Genomic DNA, 11758 nt, shown 5'->3' on the forward strand with positions numbered 1-11758 from the left:
TGTGGCTCAAGTGGTAGAGCGCTAGCCTTGAGCTGAAGAGCTGAGGGACAGCGCCCAGGCCCAGAGTTCAGGCCCCACAACCGGACCCAAAAAAAAATGTCTCTTCAGCTGGGCACCAGTGGCTCACGCCTGTAATCCTAGCTATTCAGGAGGCTGAGATCTGAGGATCACACTTCAAAGCCAGCCTAGGCAGGAAAGTCTGTGAGACTCTTATCTCCAATTAAACACCAGAAAACCAGAAGTAGCGCTGTGGCTCAAGCGGTAGCGCTCTAGCCTTGAGCTGAAGAGCCAAGGGCCAGTACCCAGGCCCAGAGTTCAAGCCCCACAATCTCTTCAGCAAAGTGGCCTTTGGAATTCTTCCTATCTAGCTCCTTGGCCTCACTAGAACTTACTTTTTGGAGGCCCAGGCCATCTGATAAACAGTGGCTTCCAGGTAAGAAAATACCATTTTCCACTAGGTCAGTCTTCCAGGCACAGTGTGAATAAAAAGGTACAGACGGGGAAAGGGAATGGTGGAATCTTGGTACACCTGAATCAGGTCTGCAGGAATAGATATTCATAAGTAAAGCACATTAGTACTTTTAGCAAATCATGTCAAATCATGCATTTAGTACATTTAGCAAGGAGAAACAATATGAAAAGCTCTGACATTGACCACAAAGCTTCATGGAATGTTGGCAGTTTCACTATTACATATAGTCCATGTCTTCATTCAGTTAATATGTTCATTGAATATAGTTTATGTAAATCAGTATATCAAACTGATGCATAACGAATAATGATGCTCCATGAATATTCCGCATAGTATTTGAGAGTTCCAAATGCCAAGAGTTTTAAAGGTCTAGTTTTCAATTCCTCTTGGAAAAAGTCACACATCAATGATGAAACTGGGAGACAGTGAGGGAAGGGGTGACACTGTCTGAAAAGAAATGTACTCTACCTGACTTATTACTGTAGCCCCATTGTTTTAAAAACAATGATGAAAATAAAGAGTAAGGAGCAAGGAAGAATAAATCGTTAAGTTTCCGTTCCTGACAATGCTGATGGTAGTTAGTTCTCTGAGACCTGGTGAGCTGTGGCGCCTCCTAGCTGTTTGGGGCTGCAGCCATTTCAGCTTTTAAGTGAATTCCACTGGCGTGGTGTTCCACAGTGTCTGCTTTGGCTTTGTCTGCTTTGGCAGTATGGCTCAGGCCATCATCTTAGTAGGATCTTCCAAAATGTTGCTCCCTAGTCGGGTGCCCGTGGCTCATGCCTGTCATCCTAGCTGCTCAGAAGACTGAGATCGGAGGATCATGGTTCAAAGTCAACCCAGACAGGAAAGTCCACGAGACTCTTATCTCCACTGAGCTACAGAATAATGATGATGATGCCACCCTGCTAGCCACACTGAGTGGAGAAGCCTCAAGTCCTGCGCGTCGAGCAGCCTTGGCACTACCTCTCTGGGTAGCCAGTGACTCAGCACAGGTTCCGCCCCCCTCTTGTGCCACTGGACACTGGATACTGTCTCCTGGACATCCCCAAGCAGGCTGGGAAGTCTGGAGCCAGCCCAAGGGACCCCCAGGGCCTCCCTCGCTGAGAAATCTGGCAGTTACAGAGAAGTCAGGGTCAGGGTTAGTATCGCAGCTGGAGACAGCAGCTCGTTCCATGGTTATTTTGAGTGTTTTAAGGGTAAGAGCTGCAACTTTGAAAATACTACATTTTCTCTTAATTCTGTCCCTCAAGATAAACTGCCTTTTTCTTTTTTTTTTGTAGGTCATGGGGCTTGAACTCTGGGCCCGAACGCTGTGCCTGAGCTCTTCAGCTCAAGGCTAGTGCTCTACCACTTGAGCCACAGCGCCACTTCCGGCTTTTTTCTTTTTGCTTATGTGGTGCTGAGGAATCGAACCCAGGGCCTCATGCATGCAAGGCAAGGGCTCTACCACTGAGCCACCTTCCCAGCCCCCATGATCATGTTTTAATGGTGGAAAAATGTCTATGTAGGGTTAACCAGCCACCACACAACCAGGAGTCAGGAGTCAGTTGTACCTACACCTTCCCCTCTGTCAGCCTGCTTGGGGTGTTGGTCTTGGCCACAGGAACAAGGCCAGAGAACCTGTCACAGCCTGTTTGATTTGGTTCTTGTCAACTTTGACATCCTTGGTGAACACAAGTGTGTTGTCTTCTGTCTTGTTTGTGGTGGACTCTGGTCAGAGCATCTGGTGATGGCATACTGGTCAAGCCTGTTTCTCCTGGGCTGTCATTTTGGAGAAATTTGGGCTGCCTCTAGATCAGTGTCTTGGGCCACAAGAAGGTGGATGAACAGATGATTCAGAGGGTGTGTGTGTGTGTGTGTGTGTGTGTGTGTGTCTGTGTGTGTGTTGATGCTTTTTCACATCATCTTGTTGGCCTTCAAAGCCTCTGTTTTAAGGAGGGGCAGGAACTTCCTTCCTTGTTCTCAGATCCATCTTGGTGAAAAGGGCCATTGTGACCATGCTTAAGGTTACTTAATCCTCTGCACCCAGGGGTGCATCTCCATGAGATCAGCCATCCACTGGGCATTTGGCAAGCTTTTCTCACAAATGTTATTTATTATTCTGATGCAGATCTTCTTGCACATATATCTTTTTTTAAAAAAAATTATTTCCTTTGGATAAATTCCCAGAAGAGTCATTAATAGGTCAAAGGCTTAGAACATTCTTAGAATTCCTGCAACATATAGCACATAACTGGTATTTTTGGAAAAGGAAGCATTTCCTCTATTCTAGAATGACTAAACTACATCCATCAGGTCTGGGTTGCTTAGGGTAACCCCCAGCCCCTTCACCCCTGTATGCATTGTGGGAACCACTAGGTTGGTAGAGAGAGATCTGAAACCCAGCCTCCTTCTTGCCCCTGAAACATAAAGTGATGGGATTTGTTTTTATATACTTACTTTTTTAAAAACAGGGTCTGGTTATGTAGCCTTGGCTAGTCTTGAACTCTGTTTTTCTTTTCTTTACTTTTTTTAGATCTGAGACAGGGACTTGAACTCTGTACCTTCTGTTTTCGCTCATTGGCTGGTGTTCGACCAGCTGAGCCGCTCCTCACAGTCTTGCCTCTGCTTCTTCACAGGTGCTGAAATTGTAGGTTTCTGCCATCATGGCTGCTGGGGTGTGAGTCTTTCAAATGAACCCCAAGAATGGCTCGCAGGGATTTTCTGGTTTTCTAGAATATCCATATCTAACATCTCACACCCAAAAGAGAGGCCAGGATCCAGAAAAGAGTTTAGAATCTTTGGAATACAAAAACAAACTAAGTCTCTACCAGCATAAAGATAGTAACAAAGTAAGCATAAATGAGAAGAGAGGAACGGCACACATGGGAGAGGCTAGGAAAGAGATATATCATGAGGTGATGTTAAAGGGTTTGAGTAGGGAGGGGGTTCTGAGAGCGTGATATCAGGAGCAGAGCATGTCAAGGAGAGCTACAGAGAAAAGACAATAGTCCCACCTGTCTACATCCAAGGGCCTACTGAAGAAAGCAGTTGGAGGTGGGCCAGGAAGGCAGGTAGGGCCACAGTAAAGTCTGAGATGCCTGCAGAGGCAGGGAGAATGCAGCAGGATGCTGGGCACAGGTTTCACAGAAGGCAGGGAAGCTCACGCTAGAAACATGCCCTCCGAGAACCGTTAGAGTCACAACAATAGACACGACAATACATAATCTCAGCAAAGCAAAATTTACTTCTGTGCAAAAGGGTACTTCTGCACATCAGTCAAAAATCTGGCAAACAAGCACACAGAACAGGCAGTCTGCTCCAATATTTATCCCTAATGCAGTAGGCCCTGCCCCTCTGCTCAGATTGGTTGAGCTCAGGTTCACAATCTGCTCATAATTGGCTAGTTTGCATAGGGTAAAATGTATTTACATAAAGTGATTTAGAAATAAGATTAACAGTTCACAAGTAATCTTAAAATATACCCACACCCTCTTCTATTTCCTGAACAGTCTGGGGTGTGTCATAATTCCACCTTGAAAAGAACCCAGTTTAAGACAAAAACCTTACATTTCAAAAATCCTTTTTTAGCCCAAAGCAGTTTCTCTTTTCCTTAACAAGAGCCAAGCCACCAAGACAAAGCAGGAATCTTTAAGTACTTACACTTTGATAAAAAAAAAGAAAGACAGTTCTTCTCACAGTTTAGATGTGTTGTAGAAAGTGGATTGGAGGGGCTGGGAAGGTGGCTCAGTGGTAGAGCGCTTACCTTGCATGCCTGAGGCCCTGGGTTCCATTCCTCAGCACCACATAAGCAAAAAGAAAAAAGCCGAAAGTGGCGCTGTGCCTCAAGTGGTAGAGCGCTAGCCTTGAGCTGAAGAGCTGAGGGACAGTGCCCAGGCCCAGAGTTCAGGCCCCACGACCGGACCCAAAAAACAAAAAAGAAAGAAAGAAAGTGGATTGGGGAGAAGAAGCAGGTGGGGACCTGACGCGGTCTGTACAAGGCTGTCTCAAGAACCCCAGGCATATACCTTCTCGCTAGAGCACTGGCCAAGCACTTGGGTTCTATCCTGGGTTAGTTACCTCAGAGAAACCATTTTACACGGGTAAGATTAGTTTTGGCTCATGGGTTCAGAGGTTCTAGTCCATGATTGGTAGTCTCTTGTTTCTGGGCTCTGGTGATCCCGTACATCATGATGGAAGGGGCAAAGAGGAGAGATTTCTACCTTGTGGCAGCCAGGAAACCCAGAGGACAGGGCCAGAGCAATGTGTATCTGTCAACATGTGTCCTTAGAGACCTATTTCCTCCTCCTCCTCTGCCTCCTGATAGGCAGATGATAGGCACCTACGAAGTGCCATCCCACTGGTGCCACCAGTGTGGGCACCAAGCCTTTAACACTTCAGATCCAAACCACACCATTCTCTCCCTGGCTCTTCTGTCCCTCTTGTAATACTGCACTTAGTTCATTTCTTTTCTTTTTCTTTCTTTCTTTTTTTTTGGGGGGGGGGTTGGTCGTGGGGCTTGAACTCTGGGCCTGAATGCTGTCCCTGACCTCTTCAGCTCAAGATGAGTGCTCTACCACTTAAGCCACAGCACCACTTCCAGTGGTTAATTGGAGATAAGAGTCTCATGGACTTTCCTTGCCCGGGCTTTGAGCCTTGATCCTCAGATCTCAGCTTCCTGAGTAGCTATGATTACAGGTATGGGCACCAGCTTCAGGCTTCTTAGTTCATTTCTTAGTTCATTTCCTCAAAGTCTTAACAGTTTTAACATGGTTCAAAAGTTCAAGCCCTTAATCTCCTCTGTGACAGAGGGTTAAACTCTTAGCTATGAATCCCACATCACAGAAGGGAGGAATGGGAGGATAGAAAAGAATGGTGGGACCAAAGCAAGGCCCAAACCAAGCAGGATGCTGTAGAGTATGTCTGACAACATCTAGGATGCACGGTGGTGGGTGGTGAGCTCCAAAGTCTTGTGCAGGCCCTGCTTCCTGTAGACCACATGACTCCTCTCGGACTGCCTCTGCTCTCTACCTGCAGCTGTCCTCTGCCAGCATTTCATGTTCTTACCATCTCCAGCTTCCCTGGGTCTCCACTGCAGCCGAGGCTGCTGCTTCACAACTTTACACATGACCCTGTTAGGGGCCGCTTGCAGGATACTGACCTGGTCATAGTTTTTCTGGTCTCCGAGGTGTTCCTTTGAAATCTATGTGGAAGCCTGCATGATCTCACAACTTGAATTTTTCATACCTGCAAAACCAGCATTGTATGAACAACACCAAGGTTGGCTGTCAACTTGAGCAGTAGCTAGGCACCTTTGGACCGTGGCTGCAGTGATTTTTTTTTTTTTTTTTGGCCAGTCCTGGGCACTGTCCCTGAGCTTCTTTTGCTCAAGGCTAGCACTCTACCACTTGAGCCACAGTGCCACTTCTGGCTTTTTCTGATTATCTGGCACTGAAGAATAAAACCCAGGGCTTCATGAATGCTAGGCAAGCACTCAACCATTTGAGCCACAACTTCACTTCTGGCCTTTTCTGTTTATGTGATAAGCCACTAGCTCCTGGCTTTGGCTTCTTTTTAACAGTCCCCATCTGTTTAATAACTATAGTTTACTTGAGCCAATTGTACATGTACTTTTCTGCAAACTACAAATGTTTCAAATCTTTCTGCTCTGTTGCTTACTTTTAGTTCTCACTGTTAAGTCTGGCTGAAAACAGCCAGTATGATCCATACCACAGCTTGAATGCTGACTACTTAGAAATTTCCTCTGCCAGTTTCATTAGTCTGTCACCTTTCAAGCTTACTCTCCTACAAAGTCTCAGGACCCAGACAAAATATAGATAAGTTCTTTGCCACAAGGTAACATAGATGGCCTCCAGGTCCAATTCCTTATAGAGTTTTTCTATCTGTCGGGAGTCTCAGGAGCTCATTTCTTTTCACATTGCTGTTGGCAGTCTGGTCTACTGAGCTTCCACTGGAATTGCCCATTAAACCTGGCTTGTTGTATTCTGGAACTTCTGTAGTCCATTCCTACAAACTTTTCCAAAGTCCTCTTGCCAACTACTTTCCCAAGGCCTCTGAACCACATACATGGTTATGTAGTCACAGCCATGATTTTACTTCTCTAGCACCAATTTTCTGTTAGCTTTTCATCACTGTGAAAAATACCCAAGAAAGGCAATTTAAAAGGAAGAGAGATTGGTTGTGGCTTACAATTTCAGAGGTTTTAGCCCATAGTTGTTTGACTCGATTGCTTTGGGCTGGAAGCAGGGCAGAATATCATGGAGGAGGCATGTAAAGCAAAGGCCACTTACCTCATAGCAGCCAGGAAGCAGAGGAAACAGAAAGGGGGCAAGAACCAGATACCCTTCAAAAGCATGCCTATTGGCCCACTTCCTGGGGAAATCCTACTTCCTAAAGGCCTACCTATAAAGTTAATGCCCTGATAATCTAGTCACTTTTCTAATGCCCTGATAATCTAGTCACTTTTCAAAAGTCCCACTGGTGGGGCTGGGAAGGTAGCTCAGCGGTAGAGTGCATGCCTTGCAAAAGTCCCACTGGTGGGGAGCAAGTCTTCAACCATGAGCCTTTTTGTTGGGAGGAGGGGTTATTTCATATCCAGGCCACCACACATCCCTAGCATTCGCGCTAGGGGGGAGGGGGAGGGGGGAGTCCTCACAGTTAGTGAGTATTCAGCTACTTCTCTCTCTTCGACTTCCACCTACATGACCTTTACTGCCCCACACCTGCCTGCCCCACCTACTTCTCATTGCTTAAGATCCATTCATCCTGCCCTCGGAGTGTATCTACTTATTTAAAACTGCCTTGTTATCAGAATGACTTAGGGCAGCTTTTGTATGAACTGTTTTGAGGTTCAGGATGAGGTTTCTGCTAAGCACACAAGTAAATCTAAAACAGTAGTCTTCATTTACAGGCACAGCTCCTTTCTTGTTATCACCAAGATGGATATTTATGATTGTCTGCCTTCAGAGCTTCTAGATCATTCTTGAACATTATCATGGAAATATATAATGTAAAATTGAACATTCCTACCGTCTCCCCGCAAAGAGGAGCCTGGCACTGGCACAGGCTTTCCAAAGCCTTGTGATTAGGCTCCAGGGCTGCCCTGATTGGTGTTTCTGCTGCCACCTTTGTGCTCTGCTACTTGACAGCCCTAGAGCCCAGACCTGGCTGGAGGAGGCAGCATCTGGAGGGAAAGTGGGTCTGTGGGCGGGGCATGCAGCTCTGCATAGGACTAGAATGGATGCTGGTGTCCTGGAGCTCCCAAAGGACTTTTGTGAAGGGCAGGAAAGGCCTGAGCACATGGGCCCTGGCTGCTGGGGTTGTGGCCTGCAGGCTGGCAGGGAGACTCGCATAGCTCTGGGACCTTCCCAGACCGGTGTCCTCCATCCCCTCCCTGCTCTCATCCCTGGCACATTGCCCTGTTCCTTACCTGCTCCTCTCCATCTTCCCACACACGTGCTCTGCTAAGCTGCGGGGCTCCCTGGGGACAGCACTGCTACTTCTCCCACTCAGGTGGAGCCAGGGCTGGCCGCTGTGGGGTTATTTTGGCTTCTCATTCCTGAGCTGTAATGATGCCATAGCAAGGTGGGTAGTTTAGTATTGTCCCGGGGCTAGAACTCAAGGCCTGGGTGCTGTCTCTGAACTTTTTGTTTCCTCAAAGCTATAATGCTGTGCCACTTGAGCCACAGTTCTACTTTTGGCTTTTTTTTTTTTAATGTTTAATTGGAGATAAGGCTGCCCAGGCTGGCCTCACACTGAGATCCTCAGATCTCAGGCTCTTGAGTAGCTATTACCAGCATGAGCCACCAGCTCCTGTTAACTGTCGCAAGGTTTTTAACCACGAAAGAGATTGCTGTAAAAACAGAAGATAATGACTGAACTGTCATCAAACACTTCAGGCCAGAAGCAGGCCCCAGTTCTTGGATTTCTGACCACCCTGGAAGCAAACAGGTCTGGTGGGCTGCACTGTGGACACAGAGCTGCTGATAGCCTGGCTTTTTCAGCAGCCCATTCTGTGGCAGCTGAGACCCTAGTCACCCGGACCTCTTTCGCCACGAGGGGGCGGTGTTGCCTGTCATCCTCTGGCTCTTGCTACCTCACCTGTGCCAATCTGTAACTCTAGCCTCCTGTTGGCCCTTGGCAGTTGCTTCCCAGGCTGCCTCAGCTTCGGTGCCCAGCCTACACACCTTTACCTGGTCATGTCTTCACCATTAGCCACATTTCTCTTGCCCCTTGACCTTCCACAACTTCCATCCTAGGGAACCTCAGTCTGGTTAAGTTCAGTTCAGTTCTCCTTTAACTCGGTCCCCCACCCCTCATTGTCCTGCACTGCTTGCTGTTAGCACCTTTCTCCACCAGGGGGAGCAAGCGCAGCGTTTTGCGCTCCCACTTCCCCTGCCCACCTCCTTTTCATTTCTGACTACTGGGTGTCAGCAGGAGCTGCGGCACAGCCCCCTCACCTCTGCACCACCAGCAGTGTCCACTCACCTCCCCGGCTTCATCAAGGGCATGACCACGTGCCCGACCGCCCCTCGCACACATCTGTTTCTCCTCCGGTTCCACATTTCATCCACCCAGATGCCTAAGCTACAGACTTTTTTTTTCTGGAAAGAACCAGTAAATATTTTGGTTCTGTGGGCCATATGGTCTCCGTCGTAACCGCTCGACTCTTGTTGGAGTGTCCAGAGACCACATGTAAACAAATGTGTGTGGCCGGGTGCCAAAGAAACTTCACTTATGAAAACAGGCAGCAGCTAGGATCTGGCCCACGGGTCACCGCTTGCTGACCCCTGATCTATACCCAGTGCTTGGGAAGCATTCCTGTTTCTGTTTCCACTGAAACGTCGGATAGAGTTTCTGGGTGTTTCTTCCCTCAGCATCTTGGCCTCAGGAGTTGCCGTGCCCCCACCTGTAGGAAGACTCCTGGTGTTCCTATGCTCGCTCGTGTTTTTGACCCCTCTGTCCCCCCGCACAATACTCTCTCTGGTCATGGCAGCGTCACACCACCCTGCACCAGCGGTAGTGACCTGTGTCTCCCGGGCTTTGCATCACTGAGGCCTCATGTCCTAAGTCTCTGACCAAGTTGGATCTGAATGGGAGATGGCTCTGTGAAATGGCACCGGTGGCTCTGTGAAGGGGACCCAGCAGTGAGGGCTCAGGGATGGCTGCACTTCTTGTAGAAAGGGGAGGCTGAGCTAGGGTTTCTTTGTGGAGTTTGTGACACCTGCCTGTGTTTTGAGGGACCGTCAGGATACTGAGCCTTGTCAGTGGGAAGCCCCCGGCCTGTGCCACTGTACATCTGCGTGGCCTCTCGCTGCTGAACTTGGCCTCAGGGCTATGGGGCCAGCATCCTCCAACCCTGCCCCCCTCTCCCAGGAGAACCTCATGCTTTCAATCCTGCCCAAGCACGTGGCCGATGAGATGTTGAAAGACATGAAGAAGGACGAGAGCCAGAAGGACCAGCAGCAGTTCAACACCATGTACATGTACCGCCATGAGAACGTCAGGTGCGCAGGCGCATGGGCTCGGGCCCCAGCAGCAGGGTCCACCGGGGAGGGACACGTCCTCATGTGACCGGCCACACGTCATGGGCTTTGGTTTTCCCTGGGGTTAGAGGCAAGGCCGTCCCATGGTGTGCACCTCGGCTCCCCCGAGCTCCTCGGCCATGCAGGAGCCACAAGGCAAGACTTGGAACCCACCCTGGGGTCAGCGTTACCTCAGTGGGAGCCCGGCCATCCAGAGCCAGCTGTGGCACTGGAACCAGGGACCCCTGATTCTACAAAGCAGTATGTGTTCTGCCAGGGGCAGAGATAGGACGATTGCGGTGGTCTCTATGCAGGATCTGGCAGGGAAGGTCCATAAGGGGATGTCTGCAGGAGTCAGCTGTGGCGTCAGAACCCTGCCAGTGCCAGTCTCTCACTGCCCTGAGGGCTGGGCAGGCGCTGGTGGTGGATCTGGGGTGGGGGTGGGGTGTACTGGGGCCTCACTGGCCATGGCCTCCTCTTCCCCCATTCCAGCATCCTCTTCGCTGACATCGTGGGCTTCACCCAGCTGTCTTCTGCCTGCAGTGCCCAGGAGCTCGTGAAGCTTCTTAATGAGCTCTTTGCCCGTTTTGACAAGCTGGCGGCCGTAAGTACCAGCCCGCCGGCTCTCCCATCGCAGCCCCAGCCCTTCCCACCTGTCCTTCCTCCTCCCGCCCTGCCCTGCCCTTCCGCATGACGAGAAGGGGCTAGAAGTAGGGGGCTAGGAGTAGGGGGCACTCTCTGTCCTTTCAGAAATACCACCAGCTGCGGATCAAGATCCTGGGCGACTGCTACTACTGCATCTGCGGCCTGCCTGACTACCGCGAGGACCACGCCGTCTGCTCCATCCTCATGGGGCTCGCCATGGTCGAGGCGATCTCGTAAGCCGGCGCCCTGGGGAGGGGAGGGCAGGGCTCCCAGGGCTGGCCGGACCCCATCAAGGCCTCTTGGATGGCCTGTTCATGGCCAGGGAGAGATGGCGCAGTCTTGCAGCCTTCAGCCAAAGCCGTCCCACCCCCTCACATTTTCTACCCCTGCCCCCAGGTCCTGTTTCTTTTCTCTTCTTTTCTCCCCTGCCCTCCCTGCCCTCCCCTCTCCTCTCCTCTCTTCTCTCCTTTTTGGTCGATTGTGGGGCTTGAACTCTGGGCCTGGGTTCAGTCCCTGAGCTCTTTTGCTCAAGGCCAGTACTCTACCACTCCAGCCGCAGGGCCACTTCCGGTTTTCTGGTGATTAATTGGAGATAAGAATCTCACAGACTTTCCTTCCCAGGCTGGCTTTGAACCGGGATCCTCAGATCTCAGCCTCCTGAGTAGCTAGGATTACAGGCGTGAGCCCCCGGCGCCTGGCTCTTGTTTCTTTCTTTCACTATTTTTTCATCTTAATATCCTACTCCCTTACCCAGAAGATGGGTTCAGGGTTTTCCTGAGTCCCAAGGATGTAACTTTGAGGTTACCTGCTATGGGCTCTCACACAACCGCTGCCAGCTGTGCCACCCCAGCGGTGCCACCCCTGGGTTTGAAGGGATGAGCACCCCTTCCTCCCCTTCCCCTTGTACTTACGCTTAACCTGGGCCTGGAGGCCCTTTGGAGGGTGGATCCTCAAGTGGACTTGGGTCCAGGTAGCCTGGGGAGAGACCACACACAAGGTGGAGAGGACAGCTTTCCTGGGGATGGACCTGGGCTATCCATCACTCTTCATTTGCCTATGGGACAGCTTTCTATTCGTGTGTGTGTGTGTGTGTGTGTGTGTGTGTGTGTGTGTGTGT

General features: G+C 49.9%; 1 protein-coding gene across 2 annotated transcripts in view; it reads left to right on the forward strand.

Annotated features, from left to right (window-relative positions):
- The window catches only part of Adcy3 (adenylate cyclase 3), a 123712-nt gene that overhangs the window by 91895 nt on the left and 20059 nt on the right, over positions 1 to 11758 (forward strand). For both annotated transcript variants that reach the window (XM_013013648.1, XM_013013649.1), the window contains exons 4-6: positions 9848 to 9978; positions 10489 to 10600; positions 10747 to 10874. In XM_013013648.1, coding sequence (XP_012869102.1) covers positions 9848 to 9978; positions 10489 to 10600; positions 10747 to 10874 — 371 coding nt within the window. The remainder of the gene's footprint in view (positions 1 to 9847; positions 9979 to 10488; positions 10601 to 10746; positions 10875 to 11758) is intronic.

The sequence above is a fragment of the Dipodomys ordii genome, unplaced genomic scaffold, assembly GCF_000151885.1.
Source record: "Dipodomys ordii isolate 6190 unplaced genomic scaffold, Dord_2.0 Scaffold20, whole genome shotgun sequence".
NCBI lineage: Eukaryota > Metazoa > Chordata > Mammalia > Rodentia > Heteromyidae > Dipodomys > Dipodomys ordii.